General features: G+C 56.2%; 1 protein-coding gene across 2 annotated transcripts in view; it reads right to left on the bottom strand.

Annotated features, from left to right (window-relative positions):
* Window positions 1–23,755, bottom strand: part of RBM19 (RNA binding motif protein 19) — a 127,190-nt gene that overhangs the window by 26,166 nt on the left and 77,269 nt on the right. For both annotated transcript variants that reach the window (XM_019734080.2, XM_074321072.1), the window contains exons 22-23: window positions 19,607–19,712; window positions 6,793–6,913 (exon numbers count right to left, since the gene is read on the bottom strand). In XM_019734080.2, the coding sequence (XP_019589639.2) occupies window positions 6,793–6,913; window positions 19,607–19,712 (227 nt within the window). The remainder of the gene's footprint in view (window positions 1–6,792; window positions 6,914–19,606; window positions 19,713–23,755) is intronic.

Here is a 23,755-nt window from a genome sequence, read left to right as displayed (position 1 = left end):
GGACTAGCCGACTCTCTGACACTGGTTGGACCCTAAAGGCACAGAGAACTTTGGGGCCGGGCTAATGGGACCAGGACTCCAGCAGTCAGGCTCCGTCCCTGCCCGGCCAGGAGGGCAGCTATGTGCTAGAGGCCAGCGACCAACAATGGGCCAGGCACCCATCTGTGCCTGCAGAGAGATCCCCCACCCCGGCCCGGCCCGGCCCGGCTCGGCAGGCGGGTGGGGGACGGCGCCACTGCCAGCCACTTGCCATGCCGGTCATGTTTGCGCTCCCAGCTCTGGAGGTGAAAGGTGCAGGCGCTAACCACAGCCCATCAGCTCTCCCAGCTGGAATAAGACAACGCCTGGAAGCAGAGCCGTGCCCCCGGCCAAATAAAAGCCTGTTTGCCTGGGCCTCCCTAGCTGTGCGCACTCGAAAACAGAGGGTTCTGCGGGCGGATTGCTTCCGTGCCATTATACTCTCTCGGCGCGCTCGCAGGCACCGCGGCCTGCCAGGCCCTGAAAGCTCGATGCCGCGACCCTGCTGGTTTGTAACAGGCTCGGGAAGAAAAGGACACAGCCAGTGGCCGACTTTCCTCTTTCTTCCCTCCTTGCTTTCTCCTTTCACCCTCCCACATGCAAGGCTCGGAAGAAGAACTGCACTTCACCTGCCAGGGGAGGCCGAGCTGAGAAAGCGGGCGCCATGAAGGGGGGTGGGGTTGGGGCAGGCTGGGGAGAGGGGAGGGTGGTTCTGTGCCCAACGGCTGCCTTGCTATTCTAGTCCCTTTCCAAAAGCACCTGTCTGGTGTCAAGGTCTCTGCCTAGTCAGGGCAACTTTTCAAATGACTTTCAAAGACCTGCTCTCGGTTATTTAATTTCATGGGTATTTCGTAAGCATCAACTTGTAAGGGAAAAATGTATCAGCAGATGTGCACCGATAACAGCATGTCCCTGCCGTTATCCAGGGACAATGGATAAAATGAAGGCTTCCACCTGGGGGGCTGCTGGGAGGTTTAAAAGCAGCTTCTTCTGTTTGCCAGTAAAGGACTCCAGATAAGCAGCAAGCAGTAGACCGAGCGCCCAGCACGGTTAGTTCCCACAGCTGCGTCAGAAGGCAGGACACTAAGAATGCTCCTCCTTGTCCCACCGTGAGGGCCACCATGTGCCAGACACAGGGCTATGCACTCTAGGTGACAACTAGAGTCAGATGCAAACACGCCATCCTGAGCACTGCCCACGCGTTAGGCATATTCATATTCATTCTCTCTCTTTTCTCTCTCTTCTCTTTCTTTCACACACACACACACACACACACACACACGTTACTGTTCAGGCTTAGCAAAACCATGGCTCTCTTTATGTCTCATTCCTCTGTCCAGAGAGCAGCCTCCCTTAGCCTGGCTTGACCAGAAAGCACAGAAAATGGGGCGTATTCTTAGGCACCCAGAGGAAGACCGAGTGCCCTGAATGAGAGGATGAACAGCACCTGTCGCATTCTCACTGTGCAACAGACGCTTCAGCAGCATCACCTCCTTTAGGGCCACAACTCCCCTGATGAGCTACATACCGTGGTCCCATTGTACAGATGCCAAAGCTGAGGCCGAGTGACCTGCCTGATTCATGGAGGTAAAATGTAAGGGGCATCGGTGCACATCTGCTGATAACAATGACCTGATCCAGCAGGATGCTAAAGGCCCAGCTCTGACTCCTGCCTTGGCCACTAGTAGCTGGGTGCCCTTGGGCAAGTTATTTGCCCTCTCTGGGCCTCAGTGTTTACCTCCTGGGGTTCTGCAGGATTAATACCTGTGAAAGCCCACACGCAGTAGCCGGCACAGAGTGAGGCCTGATAGATGAAGGTTGTTACAGAACCAACACTAATAGTGTTAGCAGCCTGGACTGCACATTGAGCTGTCTACCTTGACCCAGGCTCGCCCTAGTCTCGCCAGGGACGTGCAGGAGGAGAGGAAGCTGGACACGGGGGCTGGGCAGCCCTGGCACACCAGCATGTTGTCTCCAGTCTCCCCCAGGGTAGGGGCTGGCCTGCTGAAGAAGCTGAGTCCCAGGGGTCGGGGTGAACTCTGGGTAACTACGCTGATTACACAGGCCACAATGAGGGCTTTGGCTGGGGCCTAAGCTCTATTCTATCTACCCCGGTCACCTCCCACTGTCCCCTAGGGCAGATCAGAGGCCACGGGTGTCACCAGCAAGCTTCCTGCAGGGCCCTGTGAATGGTTAAGATGCCTGCCTTTCATTCCGAGGCCCCCATTCCACAGGGAGCGCTTTGTCGTGGCCTTGGTGCTCAGGCCGGGCAAATGGGGCTCCCGGCCTCCACCTGAGACCTGAGTGCCTTTCTGGCAGAGCTCAGGGCCGGAGGAGGGAACTGGGCATGGAGCCCGCCTGCCCTCTGAGTCTGCCAGGGCCCTGGAAGCTCTGAACAATGCGGGTTTCAACACAAATGAGCTGGGTATTTTTCACCACAGGGAAGGGGCAGAGCAGGGGGAAAAGGGTCTGGCCAGAAGGACAGGAGACCAGCAGCCCTGCCATGGACACTTCCTGTCGCACGAAGTGATCAAACAAACAATGGGGTGGGTGGGTGAGAGGGGCTGACATTTCCCGAGCACCTGAACCCCACCGCTCCCCCCAATGTCATGTTTAGCTGGGAAAAGGACGGGTGGAATAGTCACCGAGTGTGGGGCACTGTAGCCAGACTGCTTCCAGCACTGCCGACCAGTGTGACCCTGGGTAAGTTACTTCAGCTCAGTACCTTCATCTGTAAAATGGGAAGATTCATGGTATCTACCTCCTAGGTATGTTGTGTGGATTAAAAAACAACAACCAAAAACAGCGGCATCTCATGCGCTTTTGCTATTCCCTTGAGCATGTTCTCCACAATTCCATGCGCTGGCGCCTTTGTTATACGCATGTGTAAATGGGAAACGGAACCCCAGCGGGCACCACGACGTGTCCTGGGACACGCAGCCGGGAGGCAACAGAATCCAGGTCTTGCTGATTTCAAAGTCAGCGCTCTTTCTCCTGAAGCTAACTTTTTGGGGACCAGGGCCTTATAGAAAATCTGAGGACAACAATAGATCCTCTTGTCAGAGAGGTAAACACACGCACTCTCTCACACACACATGCACGCACACAGGAGAACAGCATTTCTGGGTGTTCACAGCCCCTCTGAGGCCAGCCCTGGATGAGGACACATGAAGACAAGATCCGTGGATTCTGGGTTCAACATCCCTATCCCCTATCTTGCTGTTTTCTGGATACAGCGTTCTTTGGTTTTCCAAGGACTGTCATGTATTTCTTGGAAAAGAGTGCTGTAAAAACACGACTGGTAATGAATTGCAGGCTCTTTGGCCCCCAAATGCTCAGGCCCCCTTTTGCTGCCTCTTCATTTCATGCCCCAGGAGATGAGCCGAGCTTGGAGGCTGACACTCGGCCGGGCTTGCTGGGACCCACCAGACGGGCACGTCACGAGTGCGTCTTGCATCCTCGCCAACAGGCACTGCTGCTCCTGCCCCCCAGATAGCCCGGCCCCACCCCAGCCATATGCTCTGATGTTTGTGGCGCACCCTATAGGCTGGATATTCTCCTCTGCCCTGCTCTGTGCCCCTGGAAGGCATCACTGGGGCGGGGGGGGGGGGATGTTGGCTTATAGATGCAGAGGGTGGAGGAGAGGACGCTGCAGGCATTTCTTCCCCGGCTCCCTCCCTGCCTTGGTGTAGTTCTCTGGCAGTGGCTATGATCCTCCACACTAGGGGACGGGGTGGCTGTCCCCTAGGCTCCTGCTCTCACCGGACCGACCCAGGGACATCACTTCCTCCCCATGTCTGGTGGGGAGTGGTACCAGCTCCTCACTGCTGCCAACCTCTGGACGCCGCCCCCACTTCTGTAAGCAGCTCCTGCATTACAGCCTCTTCCTGTCAACCAGCGGGGTGAATTCCGTTCCCCGCTAGGACCCCACGAAGGTCTCACGGTGCTCACCTTCTGCACGCTTGGTTAGCTCAGAGCTGGTGGCCTCTTCTAGGACCTGGGAGGGCAAAGCGCCCTCCAGAGCAACTCACGGGGAGTCCAAGCACACGGCTCGGACACTCAGCCCTGGCCTCAGGCGCTTACCCCACCGCTGCACCTCAGTTTTCTCATCTGTGAATGGGGACAATGTAACACACCACAGGGCTCCTACGAGGATATGCTGTGTCAACTCTCAAGGGCTGTACGACGTTTGCCATTATGATTTATTATTCATTCCCTCCACTTTTGGAAGGAACCCGGTAGATTCTAGATTCAGGGTCTAGATGAGTCAGATGAAGAGAGCCATGCAGTAGATACACACCCCTGATCTAATGCAGGCCCAAGACTCTTTGAAAATGGCATTTGCTGGTGTAATGCAGTGTGTGTGGGGCTGTAGAGTTGGTCTGGAGTGCAAATCTCAGCTCTGCCACTTTCTAGCTGAGTGACCTTGGGCACAATGCTGAGACTCAGTTTCTCTGTCTATAAAATGGAGACAGCAGTACCTACAGCCGCTAGGGTGGCCGTGAGAACAAATGACAGTGCGTGTCACACAATGAGGGGGGCCCCTGGCACAGAGTAAGTCCCTCATAAACAGCAGTTGTCACGAGTCACTTCAATGCTTGGTTGGTCTCAGTCCTCTCATCCATAAAAGGGGGCTAATCGTGCCCATCACACAGGCTGGTGGGAAATTCATGGGAAGACGCATACGAATAAACTGTTGTCTTTGTTACTATTATTATTGCCTCTGCCCCGTCTGGGCCCCAGCCTGCAGCTGATCTGTAGCTGTGGAGACCGTCAATCCCACAGAGAAGCTTCCGGCCGGGGTGAGGCAATAATGCTGTCTGTGGAACTCAATTTATTGAAGGGGACTTTTCTCCGATGCCAGGGGAAGCGCTGAGCCTGCTGGCCCGGGGGGCGGGTGGGTGGGGAGGGGACCGGGAGAGTCCCTTACACAAACATTTGCCGACGGGTGCATTTGGGCCTGTCAATAGCTGTCAATAATGACAGGTCCCCTTTCTGCACGGCAGGATTTGGGGACTTACTGAGCTGTGAGCCAGCGACTGTGTGTTTAGTACTGATTTGTCTGGTTTCTCATTCACTTCTGCTCAGACGTTCCCCAGCCCTGGCCTGACGACAGCCCAACCCGCACCAGGCCTGGGGACCCAGAGATGAACTGATCAGCACAAAGCAGTCCCCACTCTGGGGGAGGCACGAGTCCAGTCACGATAGGAACCACAGAGAAACAAATGATGACACGGCAAGGAAGTTTAGGTGGCGAAGCAGAGGACGGAGCAATGACTGATACCTGAGGAGGGGGTGGGGAAAGGGAAGGCTCCCTGTAGGAGGCGTCATTTGAGCTGGGTATTAAAGGTTGGACAGGCACTTGCCATGTAAAAAAAAATAGAAAAATATTCAAGGCAAGGCATTCTCAGTAGAGGGAACAGCATATGCAAAGACACAGAGTCCTGCCTGGCGAATGGGGAATAATGAACTCTAATAATGGGGAGTAATGAACTCTATACCAAAAAGGAACTCTGTGGGTGGTGTCGTGTGGGGGATTAGGCCGGAAAGGCCACCGGGTGGGCAGGAGGGGTATTCTGAAGGGTTTGGCAGGCTGAACTACAGCCAAAGGCCTCTCAGCCTGTCTCTGGTGTTCTAGGCACACCGGATGCAGTCTTGTGTCACTGAGAAACTGCTTAGAAGGCCTGCTTGCTGCCTCAAGCAAGACCACTGAGACCCGACTGGAAAACTAACAGCTCTGTAAGGGTAACCTCCCCCACAACTTGCCCCTCAGTTGCTGTCTGATCTGGGAGGCCGAGTGTCACTGGCTGGGACAGGAAACCATCACATCCCAGGTTCCATCTCTATACAGACGAATGGGGGAAGGGCAGGCTTTGCAGACTGACCCCAGGTGACACCACTGGCCTCCAGCTGCCGGATGGGGACAGGGACAGATGAGGGGAGCAGTGGCAGGCGCTTGGAGGAACATGGCCTTTCTGGGAAAGCACCTCAGTGCAGTGGAGCCGCTAGTTGTCCCATGGGACTTACTAGGGAGAGGAAGGCAGCGGAGCATGGAGGATGACACCGCAGGTGGGACATCAGGCCCTTCACAGCCAGCCACAGCCCTCTCTGACTTCATTGGCCCCTTGCCCCTTCTCCATGTGCCACCCTTGCACCAACCTTGGGGTCCCTCTGCTCAGGTAGCCCTTTCATGGGCACCAGTGTCACCTCTGCAGGGAAGCCTTTCTGGACCTTGGCTCAAACAATGTGCCGGCCTCGTCCACCAGGACCCAGGGCCCCGCTGGGTCACCCTGAGCCCCAGGGCAGAGTGGGTGCTCACTAAGTACTCTCTGGGGATGGACTGAATAATCAGTGAGGACACATGACACCACCAAGATGTGTAAGAGGTGGAGTTAGGTCCTGGCAGGAAGTGGATGGTCCTTAAATCAGGCAGCCAAGGAAGGTCTAGTAAAGGGAGGGCAGGGTATAAGGAAACTGGTGCTGGTGACTCCCTATGCCAGCCAGCAGAAGCCGGCCAGAGCGCTGGGGGGAGGGGACCCCCGGACGGAGCAGTGTGGGGGCAGTGTCAGCCAGCCTGCAGCAACCCAGCAGGGAGGGAGGCGGGGAGGATAAACACCCTGACCCACTCTCCTCGTCTCCCCTGTTTCCTGCCAGGCCTCCCGATGACCAGACCCGACCAGAAGCCGAAAGGGCACGACTAGGAAGGCTAGGGCTCCCTGGCGCCCGGGCGCGTCCAGTCTAGGGCAGTTCTCTCGGCATCCCCACCAGCCTTACCGTGGAAGTGCTCGGCCGTCTTCCGCCGCAGGGCCTGGAGGGTCACCTCAGAGTCGGCCCACTCCAGGACCAGCCTCCGGCCGTACAAGTGGGTGCTGTGACACAGGGCGTTGAAGGCTCTCTGGGGGAGCAGGGACAAGAAATACAACATTAACTGAGACCTAACCTCAGACACTCCACTCTGCCCTCTTTCCTGCCAGAATCGCAGACTCAAAGGCCAGCTTCTGGCCCTCGTGACACCTGCTCTCTGGTGAGGGTGTGCGAGCTGTTGGGCACATCTATCTAATTAGTGGGTTACATTCCCAGGGACGGAGCTGCCAGCGATGGTGCAGTCGGTCTACATGTGCCCTCTGGGCCTGCGCCAGGCGGCATATTCTTTCCCATGTTAGATCCTGTCTGGGGAGGGTGACCTCATTAGCTGGCTCGCCTCCCACCCGCTGTCAGGGGCAGCACCACGTGAGAAAGCCGAGGCCTGTCTGGCCTCTCGAGATGACAACCATGCGGGCCCCTCATTTTCACCTGGTGGCTCTGTCCTTCGCCAGCCCTGGCGATTCTGTGCCCCAGCGCTCTCTGCCGCCCTAGGCTGAGCCTCCTCCTGGCTGCGGGCCCCTAGCCATGCCTGGGTCCCACCCCTTGCTCTGCTTTCCCGATCCTTTTTTGGTCTTCCCGACCGCCACACTCTGCCCACATCCCCCTTTTTGGTTTTTGGTTTCTAACAGCTTTATTGAGATATGTAATTCGCATGCCATTCAAGTCACCCATTCGAATGTACCATTCCATGGTCTTCACTACATTTCAGAGTTGCACAAACATCACCACAATGAATTTTAGAACATTTTCATCATCATCACTCCCAAAAGAAACTATCATTTCCATTAGCAGTCACTCCCATTGCCCCCCTAACCCCCAGTGGGCACTAATCTCCTTTCTGTCTCTGTGGATTTACCTATTCTGGGCATTTCATAGAAGTGGAATCATACACTGCTGGTGAGTTCCCCCTTAAACACTGCTAAGTCTCAAGCTGAATGGCAACAGGCAGGGGTGCTTCTGGCAACACTCCCGTGGGCCACAGGGGCCACAGGGCTTCGTGGCCAAGAGCCTTGACTCTGGAGCCACCCTGCTTGTGCCCTGCACGTCCTGGCTTCAAGACCTTGGGCAAGTTAAATGCATCTCCCCAGCCTCGGATTCCTCACCCATAAAATGGGAATGTTAATGGTATTCCAGTCTAAGGGCTCCAGGGAAGATGAAAACGAGTTAACATGGGAAGTACCTGGAATAGGGTGGGTGCACACCGTCGGTGCTCAATAAATGCTAGTTCTCATTGTTGTGTTGTTACCGCAGACTCGTCACATCTGCAGCTTCTCTCTCTGCAGAGGGACCTCAGGTAAGCAGTGGGTTGGGCACTCGTTGGCACCACAGAGCAACTGCAGCTAAAGGGACTCTCTTCCTCTGCTTCTGGGTTGCAGACAGCACCGTCGGTACAGAAGGAGCGCTGTGGGGTTTGCCCTGTCCCTCTTGCTTCTCTGATGCTTCTAGGTAGCCGAAGAGGGTCTACTAAAGTGGGGGCAAGGTATAGGGAAACTGGCGCCAGTGGCTCCCTAGACCAGCCAGGGAGTGCTTGGTGGAGAGGGCCACTGGACGGGAGCCCTTTGGTGGCAGTGGCAGCCAGCCGCAGCAGGCAGCATATAATTAGGAGGGTTCTGGACTGGAACCAACCCAGCTCGGGGCCTCAACTGCACTGTGAATGTCAGGGGTTGGGCTGCGTTCCCCAAAAGAAGATACATGGCAGTCCTTACCCCTGGTACCTCAGGATGTGAGCTTATTTGGAAATAGGGTCTTTGCAGAAAGTTACATTCAGACGCGGACACATGGGAGCAGGGTGGGCCCCCAATCCAGACTGGTGTCCTTCTAAGAGAGGGCCATGTAAAGACACAGAGACACAGGGGGGACGCCATGGGAACGACGGAGGCAGAGACTGGAGTGATTCCTGCACAAGCCACGGAGCACTGGCTGTCACCAGAAGCTGGAAGAAGGGCATGGAACAGACTCTCCCTCAGGAAGAACCAACACTGCTGACACCTTCACTTTGATTTGTGGCCTCCAGAACTGCGAGATGATATATTTCTCTTGTTTTAAGCCACCTGGCCTGTGGTACTTTGTTACAGCAGCTTAGGAAAATAACATAGTGACTTGGGTAAGCCAACTGCCCCACACTGAGCCTTGCTTTCCTCATCTGTAAAATGGGGCTAATCGTGGGACTTACACACAACAAGCCCTGATGGTGACACATTGTAGCTATTTAATAACCGGGTGGGAGGTGGGTGAGATACTCATCTTTTTAAAACCAGACATGTGGCCAGATTAAAGAAATGCTTTGTTCTCCTCTGTGCTTTCCCGAGAAGGGCCAGGTGCAGGAAACTTTTCTTTCCCCCGCCCTTTTTTTTTTTTTAACTTTAATTTAAAAAACTCTTTCTGACTGCCAGCAGAGCCTCTGCATTTTTTTCCACGCGGATATAAAAGTGCATCTGGACTCTGAGCCGAAATGGGCCATTCACAGCTTTAAAACACACGCGTTCTCAGCTGGCGAGGCAGAGAAACAGCCTGAGAGAGGGGAGCTGGGGCTTTAAGATGGCGGAGGGAAATTGGTCGGGAATCTGGCATGGTGAGTATTCCATCCTGGTGCCAGGGTCCCTGAGGAGCTGCAGTCCTGGGGACACAGTTGGACGGGGGCAGCCAAGATGCTGCATCTGGTGGCAGCTAAGCCCAAACTCAGAAGAATGAAATAACACAGCCCGGGAGGTGCGCCCAGCAAGATGCCCCAAACACAGCCTCTCTGACTCTAGCCATCAGCCCTGTGTTTCCTGTGTGTCACACAAAGCCTGCAGAGGTTTCCACTCATTCTAGGAGATGCTGAGAATTCCCTCTTGGCCTCCCTCTAATGTCACCTCTTGCAAATTCTCGTCTCCTCTTCGTAAGGGCTTTTCACTCCAAGAGGAGAGGTGGCACAGCAGTTAGGATTGGGGGCCCTGGACCTGAGCTACTTTGGTTCAAATTCCTGCCCCACCACTTACAAGCTGTGTGATCTGGGGCAAGCTGCTCAACCTCTCTGTGCCTCAATTTCCTCATGCGTAAAACAGAGGCACCACAGGCAAAGAATGGACGGCGGGATTCGATGAACTGACACTTACTACGCTGCCCGGTACATCCCAAGTCTCACTAAATGCTGGCTGCTGTTACTGTGCCCTCGGCTTCTCATCATCGCCCTGAAGAGCAGGAACAAGGGAAGGTTATTTGAAGTTTGAGCACAATATGTGTTTCTCCCGAAAGAGCAGAATTAGCCTTCCTAGTTCTTGTCCCCTCAGGTGAATATGAAACCAGGTTGCGTTCCCAAGCGCCCACTGCCTCGGTGGTGGGGATGCGGTGGCCTCAAACTGTCGCAGGCAGCGAGGACGGTGATTCGGGGCTAAAATTGGCCTTGGGTAATCCAGAGTAATTGCCTTTCATTAAAAGAGTCTAATGAGAGTGTGTTATATTTGAGGCATCCGAGGGGAGGCAGGGGAGTGTGTGAGGGACAGCGCCCCAGGTCTCAGGGGAAGAGTGTGGTGCACGGAAGGTTCTGGGCACAGCAGAGGGACAGCACAGGCCTGCACCCAGTGCAGTGCTGGGTGTCTCGACAGAAAGAGTGGAAAGGCAGGTATTCCTGGCCCTTTGCATCTCTCCTAATCCTGTTGCTGCTGCCTGTGTCATCCCCTGCAGTCCAAGAGCCTTCTTCGTGTGGATTATGGATTTCCTGGGTTCCTGAACTCTAAGCCCACGATCTCAACCTCCTCATGAGGACAGACATTATTCTCCCATTTCATTAGCGGGAAAGCGGAGGCAATGGCCAAGGTTTGGAGGCAGGTCAACTTCCTTCTTACTTTTCCTTTCAGCCTCTACACGTACTTTCTGTCTCCAATAGGTCTTCCAATTTCTACCCTAGCCTCGGAAAGGCTCCCTTCATCATGGCTGACTTGCTGGCGGCCCAGGGCAGGTCCTGCTCTCCTCACCCAGGCTGCAGCCAGGTACCCGCCCTGTGCCCTGCACACCCACCCATAACACCTGCTTGTGTGCTGGTCTCCCCGGCTCGACGGTGAACATTGGAGGGAAAGCCTCTCTCCTCGCTACCCTGAGAGCAATGCCGAGAACAGAGCGTGCTCAGTGAATATTTGCAGAACAAAGTCCTTCACTGTGGTCTTGAAAACACTCTCCAGACTGGGAGGGACGGTTAGGCTGGTCCTGGCTGCAGGTGGAGGGTTGGCTTAGATGTCTTGCCACGGTTTATTCACACCTTGCGATTCAGACCAGGGAGACGGCAGGGAAAGGGGCACGTCTCATCCTCGACTGGCCATATAAGCAGACACTCTACCTTTTGGTTTGGACCACAGTCTGGGGTCTGACAGACAGAGAGGGAGAGAAGATCCTGCTCCCCACACACATGACTTTGGGACCTCGTGGAATGGAAACAGGCACCTATGCAACCAGCACACGACAAACCACCAAATCACTCAGTTGGGTCAGTGCAGAAACCTGAGATCCAGAGGAGATTCTAAGGGGGCAATGATTTGGCAAAGGGGAGTGTGCCGCTTAAGAGGAGACCCCTCCCAGAAATTTGGGGCCACTTGCTGTTACCATCTGATGCGCTAGCTGCCTATTTCTGCTCCTCCTCCGAGTCCCCTGTTTTCTGTGCTTTCAGAGCTGACACCCATGGAGACTGTAACACTGGGGCTCCCTGGCCTTCTGGTTTCTATTTAGGGTAAGCCGATGGGAGTCATGGGTGTGGGCACGTTCCTTCCCCCACTCCCTCTCCCCAGGACTACAGTTCCTGCCTTGGCAGCGCCGGCTCTTACCTTTCCCTCCAAGCATCTCTTTGGCCTCCCACTGTCACCGGTCCTGAGAGCTTCTCCATCCCTGGGGAGTGTCCGAGCCCCACTTACTCCTCCGTAAATCTCTCGTCATTTCAACCATCTGCGGGTTGGGTTGTTTCCTGACGCAGATGGCTGCCCCAAGTCTCTGCCTTGACCCGGGGCAGATGGACTTCCCACTTTGGACAGCAGGCCTCGTGCCCTGGCCCTGCTCAGACAATCTGAGGTGACAAGGATTGCTCTGAGCATCTAGCTGGAGCCCAGAGATACCCCCAACGTCTGGTTCTTTGGCTCGGCTGTCCCGGAATCACGCTTCTTTGATTTCCTCTGACCTAAGCCACCAGCCACGGGCGCCGTGAGCCCTAGCCTCAGCCGCCTTTCCCCCATTCCCCTGGAAGGAAATCCGCGAAGCCAGAGTGGGGAGGGCAGCCACCGGCTACACTTTGACCAGGCCCGGTGGCCATCTTTCCAGAACAGGGAAGGTACTGGGAGGCAGCCAGCACAGCGCTGGGCCTGACCTTTCCGCAGCTCTCCCTGGAGACAGGCCTCTTCCTTCCGGCAACAAAGCCCATTCGATACCCTTGGCAGGACTCCCGTCCCAAGGGCCATGGCTCTGGGCAGAGCCGAGGATGGCCTCCTGTCTGAAATTTCGAAGTCCAGGGCGCGCTCTCGGCCCCTTCTGCTCTGTATCTTGCAGAGTGGGAGGGCTGCCTCTCCCGGCAGACGTCAACTCTCCCTGAGCACGGACACCGCCAACCTGTCCCAAGCCATCTGTGCCCCCATTGCCTGGGGAAAGTGTGACTTAAGCTGGCCAAGAGACCGAGCAAAGGGAACGGGAGCAGCAGGCATGGCCGGGACTGTGGGGGGCTAACTTCTCTCTGTTGAGGTGGGCGAAGAACGCGGCCCTGTGACTCCTGGGAGGAGGGTCTGTGACCGAGGGATGTTTCATGTCTTCCCATGGGTGACGTCCTGTGCTCTGAGGGACAGATCCTTTTCGTCCCTGTCCCAACGCTCCCAGAGTCCTACATGCAAGTTCTCAGCAAACCCTGCAGCTGCTTCTGGGCTCCACAGGGGAGGAGCTGATCTCCGCAATAAGTGGGGCTCTCTGCACAGCACCCTGCTCTGTTCCGAGTTACGATAGCGGGGAGCTGAGTGAGGGTGTTTCTAAAAAAATTCCCAGGGTCCCATTTCCAGGCTGTTGTGTCTAAAATCTTTCAGATGAATAGATTTCCATTACTTATCCATCCATTCATTTACTCAGCTCAATCCAATTCAACTCAACATCCACGGAGGACCTACTGTAAGCCAACCACCAAACTAGGGGACTCGAAGGGGACACATCACCTCTGACCTCTGGGAGAGAACAAAGAGTCACCAGGGAAACCAGGCCAGTCCCACGTAGCCAAGGGTCAGAAGTGATAAGGCAACGAGGCAGCGTGGTCTGGTAATGGCCTTGGGCTCCACAGTGGGCACAAAGCGGGCACATTACCTTGGTACTTGTACTGGCTGCCTCATCAACCCGAAAGGAGGCCAACTGAACCCCGTCTCCTCCCACTCTGACCTCACGGGGGCTGGGCAGGCCGCAGTGCACACCGTCAGCAGACAGGTACGTCGTGGCACTGCTGACACGTGGTGAGGAAGGATGCGTGTCTGCTCGTCCGAGGAGGGCGGCTTGTCCTGCTCCCTGGTTCCCAGCCCATAAACAAGCTGGCTGAGCGAGTCCTGGCCTTGAAATGCCAACACATTTTCTTTTACCCCTGGGCTCTGATGACAGAAACTAGACAAAACGCACAATTAAAACACGGGTGTGAGTGCATACATCAACACACAAGGCAGAACAGAGACGTGGGGACAAAACCCCAGGTCCTGAATTTGCTTCCAGTTAACATTTCGGGAGCCAGAGAACAACCAAGACCCAGCTTCGAACGGCAGCATGTCCAGCCCACGGGGCCCAGAGCAGTCGGCTGCCTCCACTACCCTTGTGCTGGCACCACGGCCTGGCTGAAGCCCTTTACACACCAGTCCATCCACTCCACTGGAGCTTTGCAATCGCGGCAAGGGGTGGCATTATTCCCCTGGGAGGGGATGAGTGACCTGGGATCTGGGGACATGAAGTCCTTTGTTTGCGGTCACACCGCTGGAAGGAAGAGGCTGACTCCATAGGCCACACCGCTAACCACTGTGCAGCGGCCTGTCCACAACATGGGCTGCCCGGGGATGCCACGCCCCAGGGACTCATTTCCACGGCAAATGTCCCCTTCAGACCCCGGCGCATCCCCACAGGACCCTGTGGGCACTGCACTCTGCTCCCTCCTTGCACTCAGTTAAGCACATGTGTGTGTTGCACACACACTACTGGTGATCGGATGGCCATCAATGTTCACTGTGCATGTAACACAGCCCATGGCCCGGCGCTGCCTCAAGCAGCTTCGCCTGGCTTGCTCCTCGTCACCTCTTTCCACTGCAGGTCTTGTTTCGGCGCAGCCTGCAAGGTGAAGGCCACGGGTGCAGAGAGGCCCAACGGGAGCCCGTCCAAAACGCCCACCCAGCGGCACCTGCCCTGTCACGGCCCGAGGCCGTGTGTCCACATCGCTCCCTCTGCCCCTCCTGGCCGCGTGCAGAAGTGAGGAATGAGAGGCGACAGGAATTGGTGCGGCCCTACCATTAAAGCTGCGGCTGTTTACCAGTGAGAACAGCTCTGCCTGCCAACGCCAGCCGCCATCACGTCTCCCTACTGCCGGCTCCCCCCAAGTGTTTATTTAAGCCAACACATTGCTCTGCTAATTGGATAACATTCCATGTGAAAATAGACCTTTTAAAACAACAGCAGCGGCGGCAAATAAAAACAGCTGCAACTGCAGAAGTACAAAGGGTGGCGGGCTGGAGGCAGGAAGAATTAAAGGCACACGCAGGGAAGAAGTTGACGTCCCAGTGTCCGAGCTGCACGCCTACCCTCCCCTGCGGCCCTTCCCTTCTTCCTCCGTGACCAGCCTGATCTGGGTGAAGAGAGAGGAGGCGGCGGCTTCTACATGCATCCCAGTGGCTATTGGTGGCCTCTCGGCCAATCGGGGTGGGCACACCTGGGGGGAACTCCAGGTCACCTGTCCAGGTAGAATGCTGCTGCCTCTGAGGCGAGGCTGTCCCGTGGGCGGGGAGGGTTGGAAGGTGGTACAGTGAGCGCAGGTGGGGGACCAATCCTCCTCTGGGGCCCTGGAGGAGCTGCTTTCATCCCGGGCTTGTTCCCAAGAGATGTTTTAAGGAGCAACCTCTCGGTCTTCTTCCAAAATGTCTCTTGTTAGTGAGTGCTTTTCTTTGGTGAGGTGTTGGGGCTGGGTGATGGGTGTGGTGGAACGAGGAGGGGGCTGGCCCTCCGTTTAAGTGGATAAATGCATGCAGGGAGGGAGGAAGTCCTCAATAGCGGCTCTGGAGTCAGATGGACACAGGTGGTTCCCCAGCCCCGCCCAGCACTGGCTGTACGACCCAGGTAAGTGACTTCATCCCTTTGAACCTCAGTTTTCCCGTTTGTCATGGGGCTTCCTAATCCCTAGTCTCCTAGAGTCCCCGGAGGATTAGAAATTACCTACGCAAATGCCCAACACTGCCCCTGCCAGAGACGGGCTTTTAGAAGTTGATAGTTTTCATCAACGCAAAGATGCTGCCCATCCAGAAACATCATCAGACCCAGAGGGCCATGTGGTGCCTTCAACACCGCGGACAGCCACGCACGTACGTGCAGACCTGGGGCTCCCAGCAAGACCGACGCATTCGGGATGTGTTCGACTCCTGGACTTCCTGTCTGCCCTCATCAACCTCCACCTACCCCCTACTTACTTCTCTCCTCCATGTGGGGGAAGGTTCTTTGAAAAATATGGGCTCATCACAGCTGGAGCTTAGATAACCGGCACTTGCCCAGGGAACGCCGTTTTCTGTGGGACATCGGGGGCTGATAGGAGGTCCTAGGTTGGGAGAATATGCAGCTCAAGGAGCCTGTGACGAGGACAGACAGGTCCCACACCAGGTTCAGCGTCCCTACTGCAGAGCCAGGTCTCCCCTTGGTTCCTGGGGCTCAGCAGTGGCAGCAGAGGGAGCTTAGCAAATGCTTGGAGAAGCGGGAAGGCAGTTACGCAAACCTCCCGCCCGATTCCCGGGGCTGCTGCAGGTTGGGACGAGACAATGCGCGTGCGGTGTCCATGTCACGGACAAAGCCAGCACTGTGGGTCACGGGAGCCTCTGGCTATTGTCATCAGTTGCCTGGTTACTCTGAGCTCGACCACAACAGCCTTCTCAGAGCCTCGTGCTAGCATTCTCTTCCCAGTTGCGGGGTGTGTGCCGGACCCCAAAGGGCCTGCTAGATAACGGAGTTCCTGATGACGTGTGGGGTGGAGTGTGGGGGTCACGGAGGAGGGTGGGAAGACAGAATCCCCGAGGGCAGGGGCACACAGATGGCACCTGCCTGGGGCCCAAGCAGAGATGGTGGTGCCGGGGGACAGACTGGGGCCGAATTCTCTCTTGTGCCAGTTGACCAAGAGGATGGGGAGATGCCAGGAAAGAGCACTGTGCTGGGAGCCAACGTACCTGGCTCCAATCTCAGCACCGGCCTTGCCCACAAACCATTACTTTCTCCATTGCTTTCCAGACTCAAGTTTCTATGACCAGCTTTTACGCCCTCCCTGCCATTCTCCCCACGTCTGCCCAATCCCTTTTATCTTTTCTTCCCCTTCTCCCTTCCTTCTGTCCGAGGACTGCTTGGGGCCCCCACAGGAGGCTTACAGCTCCAGGTTCAAGAAGCAGTTGCTTATGCCAAAAGAGGGACTGACTTCTTCAGGGAGGGCACCGTGGTGGGAAATGGGAGTAAAGCCCTGCGTGAGTGAGGTGAGTGGGTCGGGGTGTCAGCGAGCCCTGGGAAGGTTTCCAAAGGTGTCCTTCCCCAGAGCGCTTCCAAAGGAGGAGAGCCGCTTGGGGAAGTGAGAAACTGGGGGTCACGAAGGCGCCTCTGCCAGCCCTAGCAGTCCCACGCATGCCTTCTGCAGAGGCGAAAAAAAAAAAAAGATCTGTTTTTACTCAATGTCTCCGTGCAGCATTGCTCACCCTCTTGTAACTCACGCCCACCCTCGAGCTAACTAGATATTTACAATATTCACAATTCTATTCACCAGGATGCAGCGCGCACGGCTCTGTGGGTCAGGGGAGAGTGCTGAATGTTCCACTCGGAGACAATAAAGTTCTTCAGACAGACAGGGAGAAGGAGAGAGAGAAGCAACGTGCTTCTCCGGGAAGCGAAAAGAGCAAAGGGAGCTTTGCAGGAGAGAGATGCTCCCGGTGGGTTCAGACTTCGTGGAAGGCAGGCTTGTTTGGTGGCGGCGGGGACACAAAGGGCCCTCGTCCCGACTGTGCATGCGGTGACAGGGAAGGGCTGCTGCTGGGATGGCGGGGCCACAAATAACTCCGGAGCCAGGTCCCCGCCTGTTGGAGACCAGGGGGTGGGGAGACAGCAAGAGCCAGTCTCGGAGGGGCTGTGGGTTGGGTCCTCACTGTCCTCGGTCCCCTTTCGCCTTCAGGAGCCCAGAATCGAAGATGGGGAAGGGTGGAGGGGAGGAGCCACCTGCATAAATCACCAGGAGCTGTGCTGGCTTCGGAAATAACCTGCAGCCTGGTCTCCATGTGGAGTGCAGGCCAATCGGGCCTTCGTGCTGTCCTGTCTACCTTAGAACCCCGTTTCTGCTTGCATGATGGCTGTGTCCTGGCAGTGGGGCGCATGGAATTTCACGGCCGGAGCCTATGTCTGGTCTAACCCTCTGGGCCCTGAGAGCCGTATCAATTCTGACGTCAACCTCGGGGCTGGAGAGGCTGCATGTGGAAGGATGGCCTCTAGCTGAAGGAACTCTGACACCTTTTCTCCCTGCTCCTTCCCCATCCCGTCTACTTGTCAGGTCATCACCACTGTCACCACTGTCACCATTATCTTCCCCACCACAGCTACCAGGTAGAGCTCACAGGCTCCAGGCCATAGGTTCTCCATGTCACTTCCTCCAAACCTCACGACCACTCACGAGGAAAATCCTACCACCATTTTGTAAGGGGGAAACTGAGGCCCACGGAAAGTAAGTGACTCGCCCAAGTTACACAGCAGGCGAGTGGCAGTACAGGGTTCAAGCTCCGTTATCTGGCCCCGGGGAGTCAAGCACACACTCCACACCTCGGGCTTCAAAGCTTGTGCTCTCACAGCTGGTAAGAAGAGACATTTCTCAGGGGGGCAGGGACTGGGTGCCCCTCCGCTCTCCCCACTCATCATCTCACGGAGGAACCCTGATATCAAACAGCTGATAACCCTCCTGGCCCAACCTCCTCGGAAGCCCAGAGCTCAGTGGAACGGGGGAGACCACACTGTCCTATGCTGCTCTTCTCTCCGTCCGCGGACCAAGGGCCGGCCGGCTCTGAAGGGACCTGGGCTGGTGGAAACAAGGAGGACCACTTGTGTGCCAGGACCAGTGCCAGGGTTTCATTGTACCATCTGGCTTCACCCTGTGACGTGGGACCTGTTATCATTCCTGTTTGACAGATGAGGAAACTGAGGCACAGGGTGTGGCTAGGAAAGCTGAGCTGCCAGTGGTGCTCCGGACGGCTGTCCCCCCGGCTTCCCGCTGAACCAATGCGGGGACCCCCAAGGTGCCTGCCCTGCTGCTGAGTGCCAAGGCGGGGGGTGGGCTGCTGCACACGGGGTGCTGCCCCTGCTGTCACAATGGGAGGCGAGGGAAAGGCTGCCTGCCAGCCGAGAAGAAAGAGGAGCAGATGTCTGGACAGACGTGGCCACGTGTCAACAAAACAGGCACTTGAGCTCAAGACGCTGAGACAAAGGTGGCTGGCAAGGCTCCCTGAGGTCCTGGGGGCACCCCCTCTGCCTGCGCGTGTTCCCAGGGCCCACAAAGGCTGCAGCTGTGTCCCTGAGATGTCACCTTTGGCTCCACCCACTGGGCCTTTGGCTAAAGGCTAGTGGGTGCAATCCCAACAAATATTCTGCTTGTCATTGGAGGTGGGATGAACGGAGAGGTTCCCAGCCGGTAGTGAGACCTGCCCATCGCTTTACTGTACCCTCGAGGAAAGACGAGGCCGAGAGAGCCGAGATACAGCCTGAAGGTACAGGCTCGTGGAGGGAGCCCATGGTGACAGATGACAGCACCACTGCCCCCTCCTCTGGGTATTCTGACCTGGTGCAGTGAGGGCAGCAACCAGGGGCAAAGCCAGAACCCCAGTCCCACAGCCTCTGCCTCCACGCCTGCCACTGGGCTGGGCAAGGACCCAAGTCCGTATCCTCAGTGAGAACGAGGCCCCAAATTCAGAGAGGCTGCCTTGCTTACAAAAATAAAGGGTGTTGTATGTCTCCAGGGAGCCTGCAGGGATTCTGTACACAGCAGCATCTGCCAAGACCGTCCTCATCGGCAACCAGCACAAAACAGAAGCCCCAGGCCCCAGTGGGATGGAGGATGGGAAAGACGTGTCCCCCAGGCTCCCCCTGGATGCCTCAGAGTCTCTTTGGCAAGCACTGTCCCCTGAACCCCTGCATCCTCCACACAGCATCTCCTGTGCTACCAGCCTTGGGGAAGCTCACGACCGAGCAGCTTGCTGTCTGACCCGGGAGGCCTGGGAAACCCACTTGCTTCCCCACTTTGTATCCCTGGTCCCTGCGTATGTGACGTGGGGAAGGCAGGAGGTCACAGAATTGCCCCTTCCTCCAAACACAAAACCCAGGGTTTATTCTTCCAAGGATGTTGTGCATATTAGCAGGGTCAGGGAGACAAAAAAAGAGACAAACCGCACGGGGGTGGTAACACGCCCACATCTGTTAAGAGCTTTGCAGCTTCTCTCGCAAAGGGCCCAGACAGGAAAGGACGGGTGCGCGGGGATCCTGGTCTCACCTTTGCGTCCTGCTTGGTAAGGAAATCCACGAAGCCGAACCCTCTGTGCGTGCCTGTGCCAGTCATCTTCTTTGGCAAGCGGACAGTCTTCAGCTCCCCAAAGGTGCTAGGAGCAAACAGCAAAAACAGGGGAGTTTCAGAACTGATGTCAGCAAAGGGAGTGGGGGTGGGGGGGGCAGGACCAATGCTCATACACTCATTCCTTCCCGTTAGACGACAGAAGTGCTGGCAGGGGCACATGTGCACGGGCCCGCGCGCGCGCGCGCGCACACACACACACACACACACACACACACACACGGCAGCTCCCAACTGGCCAGCACGTGCTCTGGTGTGTAAGCGGCCCTCTCCTCCAGGCCCAGGCCACCACACTGGGCACGGAGGGAAAGATCAGGTGGGAGATGCTGACCGGCAGTTTTCGGCTCTTCTCTGACAGGCCGGCACACTCGTTCTCCCCGGCCTGTGGCGGTAAATATTCAGCAGGGGGTGTCCAGCCTTGGACACGCATGGCCGGGCTGGGGAGGCGAGGGGCTGCTCGTGTGTGCCAGCCAAGGCTCCAGACTTGGGGTCAGCGGGGTCTCCCCACCTGAATCTACCCCATGGCGGACCTCTGCGTTGAACCAGCAGGATGAGCCTCTTTTCCCAGGCCCGGGACCAGGGATGTATCTTCTGCGCTCTGCGCTTGCTCGAATGAGCGACTCCCTGTAAACCCCACTTCCCCTCCCTCTGGTCTTCCGTTTTGATATCTGCTAAGCCATAGCAAGGCAAAGCTCTGGAGGAGGAAACAGCTTGGCTCCCCCAGATAGGGATCAAACAGGTACACACAGCCTGGGCCATCCCTGGGACCCTCCTCTCCCTACCCGCATACCCTGCCCCCAATAAGCCTCAGAGGAATTCCCGGACAAAAGGATCGGGCCTCCCTTGCTTTCCTGCCTTGCTCCCTTGCCCCAACACCGTCCTAACATCCATTTATCAAATATATACGTGCAAATTGCTGCCGATAAATATTTGATGTGCATGGCATCTGAAGAGAGGTATTATTTTATCTGAAAACCTACACATACGCGCGAGCGGCTGGGCACACACACATACGCCGATGGTCTAGGATGCTTCAGGGCCAGAGACTGATTGGGTAAAAAACACCGGAAAGGCCGTAAGCTCTCGTGAAATGATATAAGCTGAATCCGAGGTGTTAACCCACAGCCCTGCCAGCATGACCAGGCATCTACCAGCCCAATTTCTGAAGGCAGGACGGTGTGTAAATGCGGCATTATGAGTCCTCAAAATGAATCTGCACGTCTCCGCGGAGCTCTCCCCGGCAGCTCAGCTCCCCCCTCCTGGCGCCTCTGAGCAGGCGACAGAAACTGGGCTGCTGGTGACCAGGCCAGCCTCCCAGGGAGGGGAGGGGCTGGAGAGGATGGGCAGCAGAGCCCTGTCAGTCTTCCTGGCGGATTTGGAGGGGGTGGGTGGGGGCCCAGAAGCTGGGCAGGTGGGGACAAGAAGATGAGGTGGCAGAGCTGTTCTCCCCGCAAACCCTGCTTTATTCTGCCACCTAAAGGCCAGCGCGCCCCATGACAGACACGCTGCCTCTTCCTCTGTGGACGCCCCCAGCCTCTGCCAGAGCTGGCCTTAGGTAGGGAGGGCGGAGATGGCTGAGTTTCCTGGTAGCTGCCTTCAGATAAATGGTCCCTAGGCTCTAAGCTCTACAGAGAGCCATGGGACTGCAGCGAGGGTGCATCTGATGGCCCCCAGGCCCGAGGAGTCTGCAAGCATTCAGATCTGGTCCAAGCGAGCCCTGCTGTGTGCCCGGGCCACGCCAGGTGCTGTACAGACACAATCACAAACAACCTACGGTGTACTGGTCTCTCTACCCGCTCTCCACCCCTGCCCCAGCCTCCGGCCTCTTTCTGGCCTCGGCTTCACTAGCGCTGGCCTGAGCGGCCTGTGCGGATCTGCCCTCGGCTGGGCAGGATGCCCTGCCAGCACTCAGGGCTCACTGTGGTGTAGCTGTCTGCCTTCCCCTGGGGCTGGAACGCAGCTCTGCGAGTTCTGTTCTGTCCATCACGAGACCTGCAGCAAGGAGCCCAGGGTCTGGATCAGAGTGGATGCCTGACAGTATTTTTGGAATGAACCCACCAGAAAAGGGTAGCAGGAAGGTAGGCGGGCCCACTGGTACATTACACCTGTACTCAGATGAGACGTACAGGAAACAGGCCATGAGGTACACACAGAGCACAAATGTTCATTATTAGTCTCACCACCCCCATTTTACAGATGAAGAAACTGAGGCTGAGGGTGGCAACAGTTATTGCCAGTAAGTGGCAGGGCCAGAATGTGAATTTGGGTATGTTTGATGTTAAGCTCTCTTTTCTATTGCACAATATTTGCCTCCCTTCAGTTATCTGGAGGGGACTGGCTACTTTCAGGAATGGGGGTCTCTTTCTTTCTGAGCTGGGCCCCATCTGGTGTGAAGCAGGAAGGCTCCATGTGGGGGTGGCTAGGAATGCCCTGCAAGATCTCTGAGGGGTCCAGTGACTTGCCCAAGACCCCAGGACGAGGGAGGCTGACTGAGTCCCAATTCCTTCCAGTTGCCCCATGTGCAAACCTCTGCCTCTGCCCACGAGCTACAATCCTGTCGCTTGGTGATCTCCACGACCTCTGCCCGGATTTCTTCTTAGCCCTGTCTAATTTCTGGTGAGCCAGCCTGTGTGTGTGTGCATGTGGGGGAGAGAGACAGAGAGGGAGGGAGGGAGACGGGGACAGAGAAAGAGAGGGAGAGAGAGAGAGACAGGGAGAGAGAGAGGGAGGAAGGGAGGGAGGGAGGGAAGGAGGGAAAGAGAGAGGTTAATTCCTCCTTCTCTGCAGTGCACTGCAAGCTGTGGATGCCCTGTGCATGGTAAGCAGCTAAGGGTCCGGAGAAAGGCGAGGAAAATAATTAAAAGGGGGAGAAAAAAGCTGATGAGGAGAGGCTGAAGGAGCTGTGCTTATGTGGCCTGGAGAAGTGGCATTCGAAAGCTCAGCAGTGAGAGCCATGATACTCTGGATTCATGAGGAACCACAGGCAGGGGAAGACGGAGCTGGGATCCTGTCCCAGGAAGCTGGGGGGCCGTGGGGAGGTCACAGCCCCTGTTTGGGGTTCCAGGCAGGCCCCTGGAGGGCAAATGAAATGCTGTGTCCCAAGACCCTAGTAGCTTCCCAAATCCCATTATGCTTCAGGGGATCAGGGAAATAAATGGTGATGGTGAGCTGTTTCCCCTTCCTTCCGAGAAGAGGACGAGAGAGAACTGGGCCTATGGAGCAGCTGGGAGACTAGGGTTACATCTTAGAAGGAACTTCCTGGTGCCTGTGAAGCCCCGAAATGAACAGCTAAGACTTCAAGACACTATCATTGCTTCTGTCGAGAGTGCCTGCGACGGGCTAGGCCTTTTAAATATATCGTTTCCAGGTGCAACAGCTGTGGGGCAGTGGTGGTACCGCCTGTTTTTACAAAGGAGAAAACCAAGGGCCAGAGGGGCGAAGTGACCTGCCCAGGTCCGATGGCCTGGTATTCCAACCCGGGCAAGCTTTCCCTCCTGGCTGAAACAATGCTGGGGAAGTGGAGGGCTTTGGGTCCTATATGACCGTGTGCGATAATACAAGGCTGATACTAATGATCTCAGATAGATATAGAAAGAGAATTAAAATGGAAAAAAAAAAAGGGGTTGGGGGGAAAAATCGATGAAGTACCTTTAGCTCCTTGGAGATAAGCGATACATAAATACCAGCCATTATTAAGGTTCTTATCTGACAGCCAAGTCCAGGGAGCCATTTTTAAGAGCGGCTTTGGAAGGAAGTTGTGTGTGAGCCCTAGTCGGCCGGGACCGAGGCTGCCACCTGGGTGAGCCTGGGCAGGGCCACCAAGGTCCAGAGAGGGAGGAAAATCACAGGGCACCCAGGAGCTCCCCACCGAGCCCAGACTCTGTAGCTTGGGGAAGGAGACGCGTACACTCCCCACTGTGTAGATAATAGAAACCACAAAATAGCAATTACTGTATCAGAAGCTGTGAATAAAGAGGACATAGCGGGCTTTTAAACATGGCCCTCCTTTCCTCCCCCACCACGCTCACACTTCAGTAACAAACTCACACCTCACTTTTCCAATTATTTCAT

This window comes from Rhinolophus sinicus, linkage group LG16, assembly GCF_036562045.2.
Source record: "Rhinolophus sinicus isolate RSC01 linkage group LG16, ASM3656204v1, whole genome shotgun sequence".
Lineage (NCBI taxonomy): Eukaryota > Metazoa > Chordata > Mammalia > Chiroptera > Rhinolophidae > Rhinolophus > Rhinolophus sinicus.
This window is presented reverse-complemented; position numbering and strand designations above follow the sequence as displayed.